The following is a 23,099-nucleotide window of genomic DNA, read 5'->3' as shown; positions in this document are numbered from 1 at the left end:
ATATATTTCTAAAGTTATTTAATGAGAAAGACGAAGGACTAGACTATAGTGAATAGGAACAGTCAGAAAAGAAGCAAAATAAAACAGGAGGAATTGAAAGCCATTGAAAATTCAAAACAAAACTCTTAGTGCAGGGGTCCCCAGCGTCGGGGCTGCAGACCCATACCTCCTGTCAGATCAGTGGTGCCTTTGGATTAGGAGTAACGTACACAATTGCTTGAATCATTCCAAAGCCATCTCTCTCCATCCCTCCCGCAAGCCCCAGTCTGTGGAAGAATTGTCTTCCGCAGAACTGGTCCCTGATGCCAGAATGGTTGGGGACTGCTGACTTAATGTGTTAAACAGAAGGACAAATAAAAAGACAGTGGATTGCTGGACGCATCCGAGAGAGTCATTCACAGTGAAGCAGGAAGTGAGTAGAAAATATGAAAAGAAGAAATGAGACAATCACTTTCAGAAGGGAATAGTGGAGATGGGGGGATAATTGCTAATAATTTTGGAGAATTAAAGACTTGATTATGTTGATTAAAGAAATACATCAAGGCTGAATAAAATCAAATTCACACATTGAGAATCAATATACACATTGTGATGTAATAGAAGATAAAAATATCAAAAGGTGTCCATAGATTACTGACAGGTACATTGTGTGTGTGAGGGAGAGGGAGAGAGAATGAATCTCTCAGTTGTGTCTGACTCTTTGCAGCCCCTTGGACTGTAACCTGCTAGGCTCCTCTGTCCATGGAATTCTCCAGGCAAGAATAGTATAGTTGGTTGTCATTTCCTCCTTCAGGGGATCTTCCCAATCCAGGGATTGAACCTGTGTCTCCTGCCTTATAGGCGATTCTTTACCGTCTGAACCATCAGGGAAGCTCCCAGATACACTCTCAGTTCAGTCGCTCAGTCGTGTCCGACTCTTTGTGACCCCATGAATCGCAACACGCCAGGCCTCCCTGTCCATCACCAACTCCCGGAGTTCACTCTAGTTATATGTAAAACAGACACTTCATGAGCAGCAGTAGAAGCCAGAAGACAGTTGACTGTTCTTGAGTTAGTTGAGGAAATAAGTTTCAGCCTAGGACTTTACATTCAGCAAAACTGTCATTCAAACACGAATGAGAGATGTTTTCATATAATACAGAAAGAGTTTGTCACTTATAACCCTCAGTGGAAGGTCTGCTGAAGAAATGCCCTTTGATAAGGTTATTTTACTTAGAAAAGGAAGGAGTGGAATACTGCAAACATTACTAGCAAAGGCATATGTTGGTAAATCTAAATAAGTATTTAAAAAGTAGTGGATGAGAGTTAAAATATTTTGTTAAAAAAATGATTATCCAGGTAGAGATTGTGGTTACAAGACTTAAGGAGCATTGTATTGCTTGGGAAGATAGACTGATTATTTTCAAAATGTAAATCATTTAAAGTTTTACATAGACATTAATGATAATCACTGAACTAACTTAGGAGAGAAAACTCACTTTCACCTTAGGTTTGTGATCGCCGTGATGGAACCACATGTACTGATCAGTGTGGTTTCTCAGGTTCTTGACATGAAGTTGTTGGGGTAAAGAAGAGAAGACTGCAAAATGACTGTCTCCTTGCTTACGCTGGGAGAGGAGATCTTGGTACCACCTCCTCTGTAACCTAACTTCCCATGTCCTCTGCTTCCTCTCTTCTTGTGCTGAGAGGTGTTCATGAGGAGAAGAGCAGGACATGGGCGGGGTGCAGGGAAGGAGATGGTGGTGGTGTTCAGTCGCCAAGTCATGTCTGATTTTTAGAAACCCCAGGGACTGTAGCACACCAGGCTTCCCTGTCCCTTACTGTCTCCTGGAGTTTGCCCAGGTTCACGTCGCTTGAATCAGTGATGCCGTCCAACCATCTCATCTTCTGTTGTCCTCTTCTCCTCTTGCCCTCAGTCTTCCTCAGCATCAGGGTCTTTCCAGTGAATCAGCTGTTCCCATAAGGTGGCCAAACTTATTGGAGCATCAGCATCAGTCCTTCCAAAGGGTATTCAGGGTTGATTTCATTTAAGATCAATTGGTTTGATCTCTGCTTTCCAAAGGACTCTTAGGAGTCTTCTCCAGCACCAGAGTTCAGAAGCATCAATTCTTTGGTGCTCAGCTTTCTTTATTGTCCAGCTCTCACATCTGTACATGACTACTAGAAAGACCATAGCCTTGACTGTATGAACTTTTGTCAGCAAAGTGATGTCTTTGCTTTTTAACACACTGTCTAGGTTTGTCATAGCTTTCCTGTCAAGAAGTAGTAGTCTTCTAATTTCGTGGCTGCAGTCAGCATCAGCAGTGATTTTAGAGCCTAAGAAGAGGAAATCCATCACTGCTCCAGGATTAGGAAGGCTCTAATCCTGGAGCCCACCCTCCCAGAGAATAGGAGGTCAAGTGTCTGTCTGGGATGTGCCTGGGAAAGCTCCAGGCTGCTGCCAGCCTTTCATTGAAAAATGGTCTAGAGAGAGAGGAATCTCATGGCCTTACCCCTATCCTCTGACTGAAGACTCTGGGGTAGAACTGAAGCACTTTCTGGAGCACGAACTAAAAGATACAACTGATATAAGAAAATATATCAGTGAAGCATCCCCTCCTTTTTTCAGACCTCTTGACTCATCACGGAAGAGTTCTCAGTGACTACCTACCTCTGAACCTGTTGGCTCTGATGAGACAGAAACCTGACCTGGGGTTTGAGGGTGGCCATCAAATCTCTGCAGAGATATTGCTAATGTGATTTATAACCAAGCATGACACCAGAAGGTACACACAGAAATTAGGGTTGTGAACATGTACAGCTTATAGGAGTCATTATTTCCAAGATTTAGCTGTTTTTAAGTTTGGTTTTTAGTTAGAATTGGTAGATTCTGTGCTGTACTTGCTGTTCTTCAGACATGTGCTTTTCCCTTTCTCTACCTAACTCCTAGTTGTTTTGTTTTCAAGCGTTACTTCCTTTTTGAGCTTTTCCTTGATCTTTGTCCTTCTCCCTGGACTGGAGTTGAAACAGGAATCCTTTCTTCCTCCACGGTTGCACATCCTATTTTCGTTCCTGTCACATTGTAATTGTCTTTTTTTTCTTTCTTGCCCTTGAGTTTCTAAGCTCCTACAGAGCAGAAGTAGTATTTCACATCCCTTATCCATCCCAGTACCTGTTCACCTGGATAATATCTAGTACATAAAAAGTGTATAATGTGAATGTTGAGTGTGTAAAGTTTCACATGCGTGCCTGGTCTGGCTGAACATAAGGGCGATTCAGTTTGATCTTAACTGCCAGTACTCAGTAAGACTTTCTGGTTTTCATTTTGTTGTATAGTAAGAATCATGCCCTTTGTTTTTCTCTTAGCACAAACATAAGCATTCATTAATTTGTAACTAGCCTGATTTGGTTGGAAAACTGATTTTTTTATTCTAGAGCTTGAAAAAACAAAAGCATCTGAGAACTTGGTTGGCCATTTCCTAAGAAACAGAGGAGAGGAGATAGAGAATGCTGCCTTTTCGAAGAAATGACAGTGTATCAAGGGAGCAGGAACTGTCTTGAAGTTGGCTGATCTGTTTTCTGATTCTAATTCTGGGCAGGTCATTTCATCTCTTATTTGAGAGCGAGAAGGGAGAAAGGGGCCTGGGTCAGACTTAGTTTTCCAGTCCTAATGTGTGCTCTAACCTCATGGTCATGTGCAGGAAATGGAGATAACCCAACTAAATTCTGAAAGGAAAGTGCTGCTGTTGGAAATAAGTTTTTTTTTTTTTAAAAAAAAAAAGCTTTAAAGGAGACTGTTCTTCAGAGTTCCCCATGGATGTGTGTGTGTGTAAAGAAAGTCCATGTTCTAAGTCCTAATTAAGTATCTTCTTTATTGAATAAAAAATTTGAGGAAATTGAGCAGAAAATATAGATTGTAATTAACATCTGGCATGTGACAATATTCTCACTACATCAGGTTCAAGACGTTGTTCCTATAACTAGTTATGACACTGCTGGCTCATTCCTTCTGCTGGGATGTAACAATGGATCAATATATTATATAGGTAAGTGGTCAGACAAATGGTGCTGTTTAGTATGACTTTTTAAATGAAAACAAGAAACTACTAACTTAAGTTTTATATTTACTATTTATTTTCATACTATTTTTACTTTTTAGATATGCAGAAGTTTCCATTGCGGATGAAGGATAATGATCTTCTTGTAACTGAACTTTATCATGATTCCTCAAATGATGCTATTACTGCTCTGAGTGTTTACCTCACACCCAAAACAAGTTAGTGCATAGCAAAATTATTATAAGCTATTGATGTTGTTTTATGTGTGTTTATTCATTGGTTTATTCTAATACTAATCTGGTCCTCTGTTTTGATAAGCTGCAGTGCTAGGATTTCATCTCTTTTAGTCTGAAGTTGATGTTTGGTTTTAGATTGAGGTCAAACATGACCAATAAACATACTCTGGGGTGAAAGTTTAGAACTTTTCTTCTTCTGAATTGTATTGTTAATTATTATGATAATAATAACTAAAATTATTTTTAAAACTTACCTGCACATTTACCTTCCTATGATCACTGATTTCATTTTGAAATTAAGAGCTTCATCTTTTTAACAACAACAGAAGCTTTTAGACTATTAATCTCTATTGGAAAATAAGCTTATTTCTCTGGGAAACTTCAAGTTTAAGTTTCAGAAAACATCAGTACCGTAACTTCTCTTTCAGAGGCCGTTGCAGTGAAATTAACAAACTAGTTCTGTAAATTATTAAGAATTTTTGTATTCTAGAGTGAAGGATAAACATAAATGGGGAACTGAAAATTTATCTGTAATGAAAGGAATTCTAGGAAATATTTACATGTGGCCAGTAATATTAATAGGTTGAATATATTACTTGTGTAGAATCATATTATTGAATTGATTGTAAGAAATCCTTATCTTCTTATGAAAGAAAAATATTCTGGTGTACACAGATGATTTGGATTGAAATTATGGTAGAATTTATTTGCTCCAGAACAGAAGTCACCAAACCACGTTCTTATCATTGATAGTTTTATTTATTGTCTTTGGCTGCTTTTGTGCAGCTGTGTCAGAGTTGAGTGGTTGTCACAGAGACAGCTTGGTATGCAAAGTTTAAACTGTTTGCTATTTAGCCTTTTACAGAAAGTTTGCTGATCCCTGCTCTAGATGAAGTATGCTCCCCTCCGCCCCCACAATTTAAAAGGGAGAAAAAAATTTCTTTTGTGGTGGCAATATCTTCTTTTAAGACATGAGGGTGTAGTTGCCTTAAATTTTGAGAAGTGTTTTCCATAGCCTGTCCTTTCTTTCTTGATTCAAATATTTTGGGGTTGATCAGAAACAACAGCTATTAAAGTTAAGAGGTTCTCTGTGAAGCTTTGAAAGGCTATCAATCCCTGAACTCCATTCTGTCTTTAAATATGTGATGAAATCTGGGCACCTGTTTGAGAAAAAAATCCACACATGAACCTAACATGATGAACTACTTGTACATAATTAAAAGAGACGGCATAGGTTAAGTGTGATGTCAGCAGTGTAATGGGTATATTTGTTCCCTAGTTAACAGCTTTGAAACTGTTGAAGAACATATTACTTGTATATGTACAAGTAATTACAGTACTTGATTACTCAAAGAGAAGGTTTAATTTTGTAGCAGAAGTAAAACAGATGGTCATTCTCAACTGGAAGCCATATGGAGCGTTACTTTTGGAATACTGTGTTGTATCAGTGGTGTTCTTAGCATATCAGATTTATTCTTTAAGCAGTTAACGAGTACCTACTATGTCTCAGGAAAGGCACTCTGTAAGGTGGTTTAGATTTAAAATGATTATGATTCGGTCTCATCAATAAAGAGTAGAGGTGGATAGGGAACTGGGGGTTACAGTTGCTGTGATAGAATCTAACACGTAGTACAGTGGAGTGAGTGTTAGGAAGCGATTTATAAAGGAAGTAAGGCATTTAAGACGGTCAGAGAAGTCTTAAGATTTCTGTGCTGAGCTGGATTTGGACTGGTACAAGTGCTGAATCCAGCTCTGCCTCTTCTGTCACAGGGAACACTTGCAAGGGCAGCTTACTGTTGATCATCTTCTATTATTTCACCTTTCCGCTTTTGATTTTGTGTAGGTGTCAGTGGTAACTGGATCGAGATTGCCTATGGTACGAGTTCTGGTGCAGTGCGTGTCATTGTGCAGCACCCAGAGACAGTTGGGTCAGGCCCTCAGCTTTTTCAGACGTTCACTGTTCACCGAAGTCCCGTCACAAAAATCATGCTGTCAGAGAAGCATCTGGTATCAGGTGAAGTGATTTTATTGGTATTGGTAAGGTGGGCTGCCTCATATGAAACCTTGCCTTGGGTATAATTTTCTAGACTCCTACAAATTAAAAGAGTACAAAAGCAGTGTTTTATATATAGGCATACCAAAAAAAATGGTAGAAAAGTTTAATAAGAAGTACTGTGATTGTTTCTTAATACTGTGAAAATATTATGATTTTCTTTGATCTTGTCTCACTGTAGTATACATAAATTTAGAAGGTACTGTATCTTTTATTTACTCTCTATTTTAATAGTTTGTTCTTATGGCATGTTTTACCTCAGAAAATTTCTCAATCCTGTTGAGAAGAATTTTTTATTAGAGGAATTTATATGAATTTAATATAAATTTGGTTGTATTGTCTTAAGGTTTAATGCTAAAGTTAGTAGAATGTTGATTGTCTAACATCAGCTACCAATGTTAAAAATTAGAAAATGTGTAAAGAGGTGTGGAGAAAATAACATTTGTGGGTTTATTGTTTTTCATAGTCATAGAGGGCTTCCCTGGTGGCTTAGTTGCGAGTCTGCCTGCAATGTGGGAGACTTGGGTTCGATCCCTGGGTTGGGGAGATCCCCTGGAGAAAGGGAAAGGTTCCCCATTCCAGTATTCTGGACTGGAGAGTTCCATGGACTGTGTAGTCCATGGGGTCACAAAGAGTCAGACATGATTGAGGGACTTTCTATATAGTCATAGATTTTTTAAAATTTTAGATACCAATTTGATATTTAAAAATTAGTTACAGATTTTAAAGCAAAATTAGGATGACATAACTTTGTTTATATGAAGATTACCTAATATAAAAAGGTGATGCATCTTTCACTAATTAAACATCAAATGGTACTGAAATACCTTGTCCATATATGGATGGATGATGTGTAGAAGGGTAGATGGATGGTGACCATGCTTTTATTGAATGTCTCACTGTTTTGGATGTGATGATGCCTTCCCGAAACAATCTCTTTTTTAATCTTTTATAAAGCAGTACTCATCTAACATCTGCCTCACTGAGGAGTCTTTCTTAATCTGTATGGCTGGTTCTTCCTCTTTTGCCCAGTTACTAAGTGTTGGTTTGCCTTAAATCTTTTTTGGATTCTCCATTCTTCTTTGTCTGTACTTTCTTTCCCTGGTGATTTGAATGTTATATATATGCCAGTGACTTCCAGACTTTCCTTCCACCTGTGACCATCCACAGAGTTCCAGACTTGTATACAGAGTGCTTGTCCTTAGGATTTGGTTGTAGGTTTAAGAAGCATCTCTAAATTAACCCGGTGGATAAAATGGTCCTTTGGATTTCTCTCTCAAAAGCCATCTTATTACACAGTATCACTGATCATTTATACCCAAGCTGAAAATCTAGGAATTGGGCTTGATTCCTCCCTTTCTGTCACCTCCCTGCCTCAATACATGGAATCCATCAGTAACTCCCGTTTCTTTGCTTTTCATACATCACATGTCTGAGTACTTCACGGTGTGTCCATTGCTGCCAGCCTGGTAGCTCACATCAGCATTTCTCCTCTAGGTTGCTGAGCTTCTCCGTTTGTTCCCTGTCTCTGCCTTGGCTCTCTATGGTTCACGTTCCACACAACAGGCAGAAATATCTTTAGAAATGCAAGCCAGATCTGACTTGCTGATGGCTTCCTATTGTATGTAGAATAAATAAATTAATATGGCGCTTCCTGTTCTCGATCCTGCTTAGCTTTCGGGTCTCTTCTGTCAGCCTCCCTTGTCACTTACTGCGCATGACACCCTAGCTCATTGGCTCTTCTGTTTCTTAAAAATGCCTTAGAACCTTTCACCTTGTTCTTTTCATTTGAAATGTGTTTTCCTAGATATTTGCTTGGCTGCCTCTCCTTGATATTCAAGTCCCACTTCAAACTCCTCTTCATGAGGCCTCCTTGGCCACTAGGTCTAACCTAGCCAGACCTCTGTCCAGTCAGCTTTTGCTGTCAGTATCCAGTTGTTTTCTTCACAGACTGTTACTTTCTTATTTCTCTCTCTCCCTCTTTTAGAATATAGGTTTCTACAGCAGCAGAAACTTTTCTTCTCCACCCTGTTCTCAGCACTTAGCATAGTTCTTGTGAATAAATGAATGAAATGACACAATATGATCCTGTGAGAAAAATAGACTGTTTCTTTGCTAGACCATTTTGATCGGAGAAGGCAACGGCACCCCACTCCAGTACTCTTGCTTGGAAAATCCCATGGGCAGAGGAGCCTGGTAGGCTGCCGTCTATGCGGCTGCACAGAGTCGGACAACTGAAGCGACTTAGCAGCAGCAGCAGACCATTTTGTTATTAAATAACAGTGCTGCACTAAAGAGCAGTTAATAGTGATGGTAATGATGTTAGTGTTGGATGTGATGTCTAAGAATTACTTGGTGAAGTTTGCATTTTAACAAATATCTGTATAGGTTTGAAATTGAAATTTGTCAAGAAAAATATCCAGTTTAGCCAAAAATCTGGGGTATTTTGTATATACTCAACTGTGTTACTCTGCCATCTGGTGGATATGAACATATATGTAATGACATTCTGTTTCTCTTAGTTTCAATGTTGTAAATGTTAGATGATGATTCATACTAACAAATTTCATAATTGCATTTTTGAGTCAGCTAAAAGTATTTCAGTTATTTTTCTGAATCCTCTTAAGTTTAATAATGAAATCAGGAAATTATTTCCCATGAAGTTGATTAAATAGCCTAGAACTAAATGTCTTCTTTTTCACTAGAAAACCAGTATTCTGAGAATTGAGAATTTTGCTATATTATATGTACACTTTTTATTCTTATTGCTCTTTGCTAAAATTAAATTTCTAAACTTCTGTTTAAAATGTGCAGCTGTGACACTTATCCAGGAGGAAATGTGTGTATAAAAGAAATTTTGGATAATTTCATATTATGTACTGATGAGTTCATAATAAAAGACAAGTTAGTAAATTTTTTTATTAAAGCATGCCACCAAAGTTCAGTTCTTACATTAATAATTGTTTATGTATTTTAATAGGGTATCTATTCAGACAAAACCAATAGAAACAGATTACTTATTTGGATATACCTCAGTACATAACTGCTTAATATTATTACTATGGAAAAATAAATTAATTGGAATATGTTTCTTAAATACAGACACTTATATAAAAATAATTCTCAACTTTAGTATTGAAATCTTAATTTTCCGTGATGTAACTGAATGAGCAGCAAGTTTGTGGACAAATGTCATTTGTGCCAGTAAATTTTCAGTAACTCCTGGTCTTGATTATTTAATATTTGAGTAACATAAGCAGAAACCATTTATAAGGTTGGAAAAAATAAAGTAGGCAACTTGTCTACAGTGTAGTTTAGCAACAGAACAGAAACTATTCAACATCTCTTTTACATACACTTTTTTTTTAACCTTTTCTAAATCTATACCCTATAGGCTACTTTTATAAGGATCCGTAGATTAACTTATATACCTTATATTTGCAACAGGTAAGCCATATTCAGTTATCTCATTTTTGTTGGCTAGGTACAAATTAAGTATGATTTTAAGATAAGTAAGTTGTTTTGTCACTCAAAATGTGCTGCTGCTGCTGCTAAGTCACTTCAGTCGTGTCCGACTCTGTGTGACCCCACAGACGGAAGCCCGCCAGGCACCCCCGTCCCTGGGATTCTCCAGGCAAGAACACTGGAGTGGGTTGCCATTTCCTTCTCCAATGTGTGAAAGTGAAAAGTGGAAGTGAACTCGCTCAGTCGTGTCCGACCCTTAGCGACCCCATGGACTGCAGCCTACCAGGCTCCTCCATCCATGGGATTTTCTAGGCAAGAGTACTGGAGTGGCTTGCCAGTGCCTTCTCCACAAAATGTGCTATGATCTACTTATTGTAGATCACAGTGAAAAAAGTTAAAGTGTATTTATAAAAGTGACGTGTCGGTGCTCTTACAGTCTGTATTTAAAAACTCCTGTGTGTTCTCTTTCTCTCCTAGTTTGTGCAGATAATAATCATGTCCGGACATGGACAGTAACACGATTCAGAGGAATGATCTCTACTCAGCCGGGTTCTACTCCTTTAGCCTCGTTCAAGATCCTGTCCCTGGAGGAGACAGAAAGCCACGGAAGCTACTCCTCTGGGAACGACATAGGTGGGCATTCTCAAGTACTCTGAAGGCAGTGCTGGAGAAGTGTATTGTTGGTAGTAGGAACCTAAAAAAAGAGAGTTCTAAATATAAATTCTTCATTTTCACTTTTAAGCTTATTTAAAACAGAAACTTTGTGTGTTTTTCTAAGTTCTCTAAATTCGACTGGGGGCGGGAGGAGAAGGGGACGACAGAGAATGAGATGGCTGGATGGCATCGCCGACTCGATGGACATGAGTTTGAGTGAACTCCGGGAGTTGGTGATGGACAGGGAGGCCTGGCGTGCTGTGATTCATGGGGTTGCAAAGAGTCGGACACGACTGAGCGACTGGACTGAACTGAACTGACAGTCAAAAAATTATACAGATGATATTATTTGACTTTATGATGGTACCAGTACTTTGAAGTTTGATCTTTTCCCGGGCTAGGCTTGTATGGTACCATATTCCCTTGTGATGCTGGGCAGCAGCAGCAGGCCTGGTAAGTTCCCAGGCAGCCCCATGACCACAAGAGTAAACAAGTGATACGCTTGGAATCAGTCTGTATGCACACAGCCATTCTCTTTCTCACTTTCAGTATTCAGTAAATTATATGGGGTATTCAACACTTTATCATAAAATAGGCTTTGTGTTAGATGACTTTGCCCAGCTGTAGGCTAATGTAAGTGTTCTGAGCACATTTAATGTAGGCTAAGCTAAGCTGTGATGTTTAGTACTAATGCATTTTTGACTTAACGGTATTTTCACTATTGTAAGTCATAACCCCATCATGTGCTCAGGAAGATCCGATTATGGAATTATTTTTAATTGTTAAAGAGTTGAGAGCAGATTTTTCATCTCTACTAGCATTTCCTAAGTGATACCATCTCCAGATACCACTTTTGTTTATAATTAGAAGCCATGATGACTGTACACATTTAAAACTTGAAATATTTTTTTTCCATCGTTGCTAATAATTAACCTGAAAATAACTTTGAAGCTGGAAAGGGGCTGATGTTCTTAGATTCTGAGAGTGGTTTTGATGGCCTCCGTCAGGAAATAGTATAGCATGTCTCTACTGAAAGGCTCTGATTTTAGCAAAAGGTATATAACGTTAAATCAGTTTCTCCATACACCGTAACACACCATATACCCACACACACAGAATCTTCACGGAAGTAGATCCATTTGAAACAATCTGTAATGTATATGCATTATATCCACCATACTTATAATAGTTCTGTAGGACCTGTTCATTAATTAATGTGCCTTCTAGATCACCTTGTATAGGCAGAACTTATAGCATTGGTGAAATATAAGGAGTACATTACAATTGTTTAGGCATGAAACTATTAAATGAATATGCACCCACAGTAAAGATTTCAAAATAGTTATCTTTTTTAAAAACTGTAAGCTGCTTATGAGAATTGTACTACCAATCTTAGTATTTTTAGAGCGAGAACTGCTCAGTGTTGTCAGTTTTAACAGTTGCCCTGTGAACCCACTTCCCACTGTGATGATAGGCACTGAAAGTTTACAGTTTTGACAACAAAATTTTTTTCCCAACCTTATTGAGATATAATTGACACATAACATTGTGTAACTGAAAGGTGTAGCACTGACATATTTATTAAGTACTTTTGTTCCAGGCATTAGAAATCTAAAAAATTGCAAAAAAACATCAACTTACACTAATATCAGTGTTTTCCGTTTTCTGATCAAGGACCTTTTGGAGAGCGAGATGATCAACAGGTGTTTATCCAGAAAGTTGTTCCCATCACTAATAAACTGTTTGTAAGACTGTCATCTACTGGGAAAAGGTAACACTTTACTGAAAAGATTCTATGTTCAGATGTCAACGTTTGTCTTACAAAAGGGGAAGTAATTTGACAGTGTTAAAAGTGAGCAGGGAGAAGAACTTGTAAAATCTTTTAAAGGAGGAAGCAATTCTAAGGACTCTATCCTATAGGAAAAATTAAAAGAGCCACATCATATGTTTATTTTCACACATTTAGGCTTTCTGTACTTTTTAAAACTTTTATTTTTTGAAATACGATTGATTTACACTGTATTATTTACACTGTATTTATTTCTATTCTATAGCAAAGTGATCGTTTTATACATACACACACACAACTTTTTCATATTCTTTACCACTATGGTTTGTCACAGGATCTTGTATATAGTTCCCTGTACTTAGTGGCAACCTGCTCCACTATTCTTGCCTATAAAATCTCATAGCAGAGGAGCCTGGTGGACTATAGTCCATGGGGTCGTAAAGAGTCAGACAACACTGAGCAACTAATAAACACAGTTTGCATCTACTAAGCTCAAACTAACAATCCATCCATCCTCTCCCTTGGCAGCCACAAGTCTATTCCTTGTCTGCGAGTCTGTTTCTATTTCATAAATAAGTTCATTTGTGTCATATTTTAGATTTCTACATATAAGTGGTATCATGTGGTATTTGTTTTTCTCTGACTTCTCTTAGTATGATAGTCTCTAGGTTTATCCCTGTTGCTGCAAAAGACATTATGTCATTCTTTTTTAAGGCTGAGTAATAGTTCATTGTGTATAACTACAATATCTTCTTTATCCATCGATCTGTCACTGGATATTTAGGTTATTTCCATGTCTTGACTATTGTAAACAGTGCGGCTGTGGATGTAGGGGTGCATGTATCTTTTTGAATTATAGTTTTGTCTGGATATATATGCCCAGGAGTGGGATTGCTGGATCCTATGGCAACTCTTGTTGTAGTTTAAGGAACCTCCATACTGTTCTCCATACTGGCTTTACCAGTTTACATTCCTCCCAACAGTGCATGAGGGTTCTCGTTTCTCCACACCCTCTCCAGCATTTTATTATTTGTAGATATTTTTAATGATGGTGATTCTAACCTGTGTGAGCTGGTACCTCATTGTAGTTTTGATTTGCATTTCTCTAATAAGCAGCAATAATGAGCATCTTTCCATGCGCCTGTTGTTCTATGCATTTGTATGTCTTTGGAGAAATGTCTATTTACATATTCCTGCTTTTTGATTGGGTTGGTTTTTTTGAGTTTTATGAGCTGTTTGTATATTCTGGAAATTAAGCCCTTGTGGGTCAAATCACTTGTAAATATTTTCTCTCAGTCTGTAGGTTTTGTTTCTGTTTTGTTTATGGTTTCTTTTGCTGTACAAAGGCTTATAAGTTTGATAAGATCCAGTTTGTTTGCTTTTATCTCTATTGTCTTGGGCAACTGACATCAAAAAACATTTTATTAGATGTTTGTACAATTTGTCAGTGTTTGGCCTGTGTTCTCTTCTAGTTTTATGGTATCGTGTATTTTACATTAAGTCTTTAAGCCATTTGAGTTTATTTTTGTGCATGGTGTGAAGGTGTGTGCTGATTTCACTGACTGCATATGACTGTCCCTGTGTTCTTAATTTTATTGACAGTGGGCCCTCTGTGTCCAATACCTCCCTCTGCAGGCAGATACCAAAATCCCACCATACTCAGGTCCCATATATAAAATGATACAGTGCACTCAGCCCTCTGTGTGGGTTCCACATCATGGAGAGCTGACTGTAGTTGTTCTAAACAGGAATCAAGATTTTTATTTTGTCAGTTCATACATAATATTGAAAAATAATTCACCACATTAACAAAAATTGAAAAATGATCATCTTGATAAACACAGAAAAAACATTGGACAGTTTAGCAACCATTTGATTTAAAAAAAAAATCCTAACCCTAATAAAGGCACATTTGTTAACCTGATGAATAATGTCTGCAAAAGTAATTATACAAACTTCACGCTCAGTTGTAAAGTGTTACAAGCTTTTCCCTTGAGGTTGGGAATGAGACTGGGATAGCTTCCGTCACTGTGTGGGCATGGCAGGAATCAGCTCTCCCCCTCACTCTCCTTTTCCTGCTTACTGGGAAGCTCAACCAAGCTTCATATTCTGTGCCTGTGTCTCTCTTATTAATATGAATTGTGTTTCCTCTTCATGTTTTGACCTTGCATTTGCCTGGCATTAATTGTTCTTAATCTAAAGTTTTTCCTTTTCTTAAAGTGGGCTGGGATAAATATTTCAATCAAGTACAATTTTGTTAACCTTTCTATGACTTTGGCACATCATTTACTGACATTATTTATTGGTCTTCTCATTTATCACATGTGGATTACTGTTTATCTTTTATGAAAAAAATCAATGAAAATAACTTCAAAGCATTTTAATAACTAACAATATTAATCTATTGGAGGATACTGTTTAGACATCTCCATAGAGCTGTACATTTCTGGTTTTAGGTTCTTAAAATTTTCACAGAAATGTTAAATGATTTCAAGATTTTTTTTCTAGTATCATGCCTGCTTGCTTTGTTTCTTTATGCCTTTTTAGTTTAGTAACTTCCTTTTGAATAATTGCTTAATTCCCATCAAGGCTGTTTTAAATTTTCTTTTAAGATTGATTTATTTGTCTTATTTCAGTTACTTAATAACATTGTTTTATAAGAGCCTTTTCTCTAGGTTCAAAGAAACAAGGCTTGAATTTTAGTTTCTTTGATCCCTTTAAATATGTTTTATATATGTGGAATATTTGACTATAACTTTGCAAAGAGGCAATTAATTTCAAAAGTCTGAATTGTAAAATGTGATTTGTTCTCCATAGTTAACAACTGCGCAATATGTTTTGCAGAATCTGCGAAATCCAAGCTGTTGACTGTACTACAATATCCTCATTTACAGTAAGAGAATGTGAGGGTTCCAGCAGGATGGGCTCAAGGCCAAGGCGGTACTTGTTCACGGGCCACACAAACGGCAGCATTCAGATGTGGGATCTGACCACTGCCATGGATATGGTCAACAAAAGTGAGGATAAGGGTAGGTTCCTTAAGGAATAGTGTTCGTCACAGGGTAGGCTTTTGATGCAAATGATTACAGTGATGTATGTTTTCCTAAGATGTAGGTGGTCCAACTGAAGAAGAACTACTCAAATTACTGGATCAGTGTGACCTGAGCACGTCTCGCTGCGCTACTCCTAATATCAGCCCAGCAACTTCTGTGGTTCAGCATAGCCGTCTTCGTGAATCAAATTCTAGGTAGGTTCATGCACTGAATTGATTGCTTTTTGGAAAATTGGCTGAAATATTGTAATCACATAACCTTTTAAAGCCAAATTTTTCAAAGTACATTTTAAACTCATACTTTCACTATTCAATTTTTTAAAAAAAATTTTTACTAAATTTCTCATCTACATGCATGTTTCCTTCCTTTCATAGAAAAACATCTTTCGCCCTTTGACTTATTTGTTAATTGCTACCAATTCAGATGTCTGTTAACGTGATCAAGAATTCATTCAAAGGAAATTAGAAAAAGCACGTGTCCCCTAAGATGCTATGTGGAACTTTTGTTCCTATTGTCTCAGGGACATATTAACCAAAATGATTACACCTCTAATCTTAAACAGTATGTACTTTTAATACAATGACATGTATGCTTTTAGTTAACCATATTTTTGAAAAATTCCAAAATGTGAACTAAGGACCATATACTGAAACTATATTAGTTCCCTATTGATTTTAAAGGTTTTTTTCCCCCTAGCTTTTTTCAGCTATTCAGGAATCTAGCTTCATTGTGAATATATGTATGGTATTATTTGCATCGTTAATTTTATACACACAGTATATAGAATGCTTAAGATATATTTTTATATAGCATGCTAAGATACATTTTTATGTATAAATATAATATTCTTTATATATATTTACATTTTAACTGGTAGTTTAATTAATTAAATGTGCCCCTGAAAATCCCCAAGAGGACATGTGACTTTTGTATTTCAGTCTTCAGCTCCAGCACCATGAAGCCATCCACGAAGCAGCTACTTACGGTTCCATTAGGCCTTACAGAGAAAGTCCTTTGTTAGCAAGAGCGAGGAGGACTGAGAGCTTTCACAGTTATAGGGACTTCCAGACTGTTAACCTGAACAGAAGCATAGAAAGAGCTGTCCCTGAAAATGGTAACTCGGGTCCAGTACAAGCTGAAGTTAAGAGGGCAGCAGGGGAATGTAATGTGTCTGAGAGGAAGTCTCCTGGAACAGAAGTTAAAAGCTTGAGAGAATCAGATAGTGTAGTGGAAGTTCATAGACTAGCCGAAGGTTTTCTGGAATCCAAGAAAAGGTCATCAGAAGATGAAAATGAAAATAAAGTGGAGTCACGGAAGAAAGGAGGATTTGAAGGAGGAGGATTCCTCGGAAGAAAGAAAGTCCCTCACTTGGCATCTTCACCAAGTACGTCTGATGGAGGAACTGACTCACCTGGTACTGCATCCCCGTCTCCTACAAAGACTGCTCCCTCTCCTCGGCACAAAAAAAGTGATTCTTCAGGTCAAGAGTACAGCTTGTGACAACTCAGCAATGTGAGTAGTAGTTTCATTATTCAGAAGAGAGTTAAACTCTACTGGATTTCAATTAGCTTTTACACCAAAACTTTACAAATTAAGATTGGACTTCATTTAGTATCTTTCTGACAGAATTACCTGGGTTAAGGAGATAAAATAACCATATCTCATCTGATCTTTTGGAAAATTTTTTTAGTTTTACAGGCACATTTAATAGATCATTTGTAAAGAAGGAGTCCATTTCCATGTTTATCTACTCTGGATTTTGGAAGCATAGTATTAAAACCATGTCTCAATAAGATGGTGCCCATTATAGATGACCATCCCCTTATAGTGTGAGAATCAACAGACTGTATTCCTTATGCTGATTTTGCCTGAGCTTTGTCTTGCAATGTTATGTTAAACGAATTCCATAATTCTCTTTGGAACTTAATCTCCCAACCCTAACTGTGACTGCAGAGTGGTTTACCAGGTATTTAATGAGGTGCTATGTTTGTGAAAAAATATGTAATTCAGAAACACTATTGAATACCAGATTGCTCTGTGTAGTACTAAGTCCTTTAGGATAATTTTAATTGTGGTCATTTTCTGATTCTCATTGTTGGAGTTAAGTCTTAGCAAGCATTACCAATATTAAATGTCAGAGCAACTGTTTGAACAGATGAAATAAAGACAGTTTTGGGTGCCCAGAAAGGAAAACTATCAGTTACTAGTTTGCCTTATGTGAGGAGCCACCATATTTTTTTGTGTTAATAATGAAGATTAATTAACAAAATGGCCACACTCTAATTTAAGAGACTGCACTTCTGAATTTTGGTTAAAGGTTTTGGCTGCTATAGAAATTTTATTTTAAATATAAGAACAAAAAAAATCTTTTGTACTTTGCTTTAATTGGAATGATTTCCAAATTTCTGCAAGTAAAGTAATTGTAAATTTAAAGCATTAAGCATTTATTGATGAATAATGTATATATTCCCATTCTGAGAAATATAAATGGGTCAAGTCAAAATAAATCCTTTAAAATTTATTACATTGCCAGTGGTTTCATAGACATTCTCTTGTACTTATTTATCAAGTAAGGCAAATAAAAATGATTAAGACTAGGTGTTTTCAGTTATTTAAGAAATGGTAATCCTGTTTAAGAGCTTCCCTTGTGGCTCAGATGGTCAAGCATCTGCCTGCAACGCGGGAGACCCGGGTTCGATCCCTGGGTTGGGAAGATCTCCTGGAGAAGGGAATGGCAACCCACTCCACTACTCTTGCCTGGAGAATTCCCACGGATGGAGGAGCCTGGTAGGCTACAGTCCATGGGGTCGCAAAGAGTCGGACACGACTGAGCGACTTCAAGTCACTAATCCTGTTTAAAGTGTACTTAGGTTTTGTTCATGAAACCTTCCTCCTGTAATAAAGGGAAGAGGGAGGATCTTATATGTATGGAAACTAATGTGTATTGTCAGGGAAAAGGTGACAAAAAAGCATAATTTCAGTATTATCAAGGATTGTATCTGTCTCTTAAACCTTTTTTCTCATTATTATACTCATGTAAAAAGTTGGGTTGGCAAGTAAGAAAACTAAAAATTAAATATTTACCCAGTCTTTTCCAAGAGTAAAAGGGCTCTTTATGGGATTTTAGTGTAATTCTGGAAAAAAAAAAACTGCAGTGGCAACTCACTGTAGTTATTCTATAAGTATTTGCATTACAGTCAGATTGTTTTTCTTTCCCGTAAAAAGAGCTTGGACCTTGATAGTACTGCAGAAATTTGAGTCTATTCTGGCACTTAACTTTGTAAACTTCAGGGATTATAATGAAAAATCTTCGGCATAGCAGGGATAGTTACCTTATTAGGGTTTTGAGACCAAAAAGGGGGAAAACCTCCAAAACCACCTGCACCGTGTGAACTTCTCTCACTTCTTAGGAGAACAGGAACACTGTCCATTGTTGTAAGGATAAGATTTCAGAAAAAAGGCCACATGAGAGAAGATGGCCATCTACAAGGAGCTCTCACCAGAAACCAATCTCAGTGGTACCCTGATGCCAGACTTACAGCCTCCAGAACCATGAACAGAGATTTTTCAGCCAAGGTGGTGAAGCAGGACTTGAGCTCAGTCTCCTCTCTTGAGCACACCAAAAAAAAAGTCTACATCCAGAGACATGAAGATGAAATCAAGAGGCGAAAGGACAGGTGCACTCATGGTGTAATCATATCGCATACCACCCAGCTGGGCAACCCACAAACTGGAGAATAATTAAATCATAGAACTTCTCCCACAGGAGTAGAAGCTGAGCCCATGTCAGGCTCCCCAGTGCAGAAGTTAGTGTTTGGGAGGAGGAGCCTCTAGAGCATTGGGGTTTGCAGGCCAGCAGGGCTTAACTGCAGGAGCCCCCCAGGATGGGGGATACAGCCTCCACCCTCGGAGGACACACACAGGTGCTCAGGGCGAAAGCTGAGACTCCACACAAACCTGGGCCAGACCTACTTCCCGGTCTTGGAGGGTCTCCTTGGGAGGTGGGGGCGGCTGTGGCTCTCTGGCATCATAAAAGCTGGTGGCTGATACAGTGGGGACCTATGTGAACGCTGGGTGGAGTCAGACATTTTGAGTCCTTGGCACTGAGCCCCCACCCAACAGCCTGTAACCTCCAATGCTGGAATCCTCAGGCCAGACAACCAGCAGGGTGGGAAATGGCCCTGTCCATCAGCAGACAGGCTGCCTAGACTTATTAACTCTCAGCCGCTTCTAGACACATCCCTTGACACAGCTTGGCCCACCAAAGGGCCAAGACCCTGCTGCACACACCAGTGAGGAGGCACGAGCCCCTCCCACCCAGAAAACCTACACAGAGCCCTTAGACTAGCCTCACCCGCCAGGGAGCAGACGCCAGAAGCAAGGAAAGTATGGTTCTGCAGAATTGAGTTTATAACACAGATCAGAGTCTACGCTGGGACCAACTGGTCCCTGACCCTCTGCTGGGACACAAAGGACATCCCCTACAGAGTGCCCCTTCTGTAAGATGGAGAAGCATAACTAAGCTATTACACACATAAAAATACAGACAGAAATGTAAACAATGAGACAGCAGAGGAGTATGTCTCAGACAACGGAACAAGATAAAACCCCCATAGAACAGCTAAGTGAAGTGGAGACAGCCAACCTGTCTGTGAGTGCAGGGTAATCACCGTCAAGAGGACCCAAGAACCTGGAGAAAGAACAAAGACACAGGAAAGTTTCAATGAAGAGCTAGAAGATCTAAAGTGCGAACAGATGAGCAATAAGTGAAGTGAAAAATACACTAGAAGGAATCAACAGAGTAAATGACACAAAGACTGGAGGAGACCCCTGGGATGACGTTAAACGCACCAATATTTGCATTATGAGGGGGGGGTCACAGAGGGAAAAGAGGGAGAGAAAGGGTCGGAGAAAATATTTGAAGTGGTAATAGCTGAAACATGGGAAAGGAAACAGTCACCCAGCACAGAGCGTCGGGGTCGTAAAGAGACACGACTGAGCGACTGAACTGACCTGAACAGAGCGTCCCATACAGGATAAGCCCAAGGAGGAACATGCTGAGACACACAGTAGTCAAACTGACCAAAAAAAGACAAAAATATTAAAAGCAACAAGGGGAAGAGCAACAAATAACATACATGGGAATCCCCTCAGACTGTCAGCTGATTTTTCAGCAGAAACTCTGCAAGCCAGAAGGCATGATATATTTAAAGTGATGAAAGGGAGAAACCTACAACCAAGAATACTCTACCTAGCAAGGCTGTTGTCCAGATTTGACAGAGAAATAGAAAGCTTTCAGTTCAGTTCAGTTCAGTCGCTCAGTCGTGTCTGACTGGAAGGACTGATGCTAAAGCTGAAACTGCAATACTTTGGCCACCTCATGCGATGAGTTGACTCACTGGAAAAGACTCTGATGCTGGGAAAGGTTGGGGGCAGGAGGAGAAGGGGACGACAGAGAATGAGATGGCTGGATGGCATCACCGACTCTGTGGACATGGGTTTGAGTGAACTCCGGGAGTTGGTGATGGACAGGGAGGCCTGGTGTGCTTTATACACAAGCAAGAGCTAAGACTTCAGTACCATCAAACCAGCTTTACAGCAAAAGCCAAAGGAAGTGGAATAGCCCAAAACACTAGAAACAAAATTACCAATGGGAATGCTTACTGGTAAAGGCAGACTTCAAAATACAGAGCAAATATTAAGACATAAAAGGAGAAATGGACAGTAACACAATAATACTGGGGGAACTTGAATACCCCACTTACCTAAATGGGCAGATCATCCATGCAGACAGAAAATTAGTAAGGAAACAGGCCTTAAATGACACAGCTTAGGTAGGCTTAATTTTTATAGGACATTCCATCTGAAAGCTGGAGAATACACTTTCTTCTCAAGTGCACACAGAACATTCTCCATGATAGATCACATCTTGGATCACAAATCAAGCCTCGGTAAATTTAAGAAAATTGAAATTGTAATCAAGTATCTTTCCCAGCCTCAATGCTATGAGATTAGAAACCTGCTACAAGAAAAAAACTGCAAAACACACAAACGTGGAGGAAAAAAATGAATCTATGTATATACTTTGTGTGACAGGTGAAAAACAACAGAATTATAATTCTCATGGTGTCAGGTTTTCCCAGTAATAAGTATTTTCATATCAGCTGGATAAGTATTGTTATCCTCGTTCAAGATGAGATTACCAAGGCCCTCTGAGGATCAATAGCTTCTCCACAAGGCTCCTTAGCTACTGAGCCACCTCATGAACTCATGTATATCTCTTCAGCCTGTGGTCTTTTCCTGGCTTTCTCATCCAGGCTTACATATCAGAGCCACCTGAGGTTGTCTGCTAAATATGTATCTGGCGGTTGGGACTCATGTCTTACAAAATGTGTTACATTGATTCTAATGTATATCGATTATTCAGAATATCCTGTTTTCTTAAATGGGCTCACCTTTATGTGTAAACTGTAAATACAACCCAGAGCTGTTAAGACAATTTTTTCATAAATATATTAAATCAAACTTGGTTCACAGTTAAATATTTATTAAGCAAACCACCTTTCAATTAATTTACATGATATCTGTGCATTGGAAATAAACTACTATTCATGTGTGATATAATTAAGTTCCTACTCACTGAATTATTCCACCTGGACTGTGTTTTATTTACAGGTTGTTCAGGTTGAATTATATTGATGCCAACATGCTTTTTAGATCAGCATAAGGTACCAATACAGATTTCACATTCAGGTAGAAATGACAATAGATCATCGATAAGTACAGTTCTTAGTTGAGCTTATAGAAGCTTATACAAGCTGTGCGCTCGCATCAGTTACTATTAGACACAACAAGGCAGATCTTAAAATTGAAGCTGAGTATGTGATGGGACCAGAGTCGGGAGGTTTACAGAGCGCTATCTGGTGTCGTCTCTAAAGGAGAGGTGGGCAAGGACTGCAGTCCCAGTGCACAGCATGTATTCTCTCAGGTTCTTTACAGAACTGGTTCTCCACATTAGGAAGATCTGGAGGCTTTTAAAGGTACTGACACCTCACCGCCACCCCAGACCAGCTGAATCAGAATATCGAGGGCTGAGTCTGACTGTTGAATGGAGGCTTGGCACATAAGTACCACCTAAAGCAGGAAGACAACGACCTGTGCTTCTCCGAAATCGATACAAGTCATGTTCAGAGTATTGCGGGGGTGGTGTGGGTGGAAGCCATCCAGGCTTCTGTCCACTGTGAGCCAGGGGATCAAAATGTGAAAGAGTCAGCTAATGAATTCATGGATACGTTTGTAGCAGTTCTAACCAGGGCCAGAACTTGGGCTTAACACTGGTCTACGCTTTTGACACTTACGTTGGCAAGGCTTGTCCAGGAGTCGGTCATTCTGAGGAGCTGCTCTTCTGCAAATCTGGATAAAGTCTCAGTGTCCTCAGAGTCCATGGTCTTTCTTTGACTGCTGGACAGTTAGTGCGATTCCTCATTTTCAGGCAGAATAAGCAAAGTTATTCCTTGTGCTCCCAAGTTTTGCCAGCTCAGCTTTGGGGAAATCTACTTATCTCTGAATGTAATTCTCAAAATATGTCCAACAATTGTGTTTGAAACATACAGACTCAAAAATAAGACCTTTAAGAATGAAGAAGAGGTTTTCTTACATTGTTTTCTGTGAAGAATAAACTTAAATACCTTTCATTTTATATTTACTTGGGGAGGAAAGTGTTTCTTGAGGTAGGACTTACCAATAACTTTCTAATCCAAATAGAGCAAATAACAAAAACTTTTTTGACTCATGGAAATTGGTCATGAGTCA

General features: G+C 38.7%; 1 protein-coding gene across 2 annotated transcripts in view; it reads left to right on the top strand.

Annotated features, from left to right (window-relative positions):
* Positions 1–21,823, top strand: part of KCTD3 (potassium channel tetramerization domain containing 3) — an 83,485-nt gene extending 61,662 nt beyond the window's left edge. Inside the window, exons 11-18 of one of the 2 annotated variants that reach the window (XM_055419913.2) lie at positions 3,938–4,025; positions 4,139–4,255; positions 6,117–6,287; positions 10,269–10,424; positions 12,120–12,216; positions 15,079–15,263; positions 15,349–15,481; positions 16,226–21,823. In XM_055419913.2, the coding sequence (XP_055275888.1) occupies positions 3,938–4,025; positions 4,139–4,255; positions 6,117–6,287; positions 10,269–10,424; positions 12,120–12,216; positions 15,079–15,263; positions 15,349–15,481; positions 16,226–16,787 (1,509 nt within the window). In that variant the 3' untranslated portion in view covers positions 16,788–21,823. Of the gene's footprint in view, positions 1–3,937; positions 4,026–4,138; positions 4,256–6,116; positions 6,288–10,268; positions 10,425–12,119; positions 12,217–15,078; positions 15,264–15,342; positions 15,482–16,225 lie in introns of both variants that reach the window. The other variant, XM_055419912.2, reaches the window with a different exon arrangement.
* Positions 21,824–23,099: the final 1,276 nt, after the last annotated feature.

Source organism: Moschus berezovskii, chromosome 17 (assembly GCF_049115385.1).
Source record: "Moschus berezovskii isolate FMDL1 chromosome 17, NW_MosBer_1.0, whole genome shotgun sequence".
Taxonomy (NCBI): domain Eukaryota; kingdom Metazoa; phylum Chordata; class Mammalia; order Artiodactyla; family Moschidae; genus Moschus; species Moschus berezovskii.
Note: the sequence above shows the minus strand (reverse complement) of the source record. Positions and strands in the feature narration are given on the sequence as shown.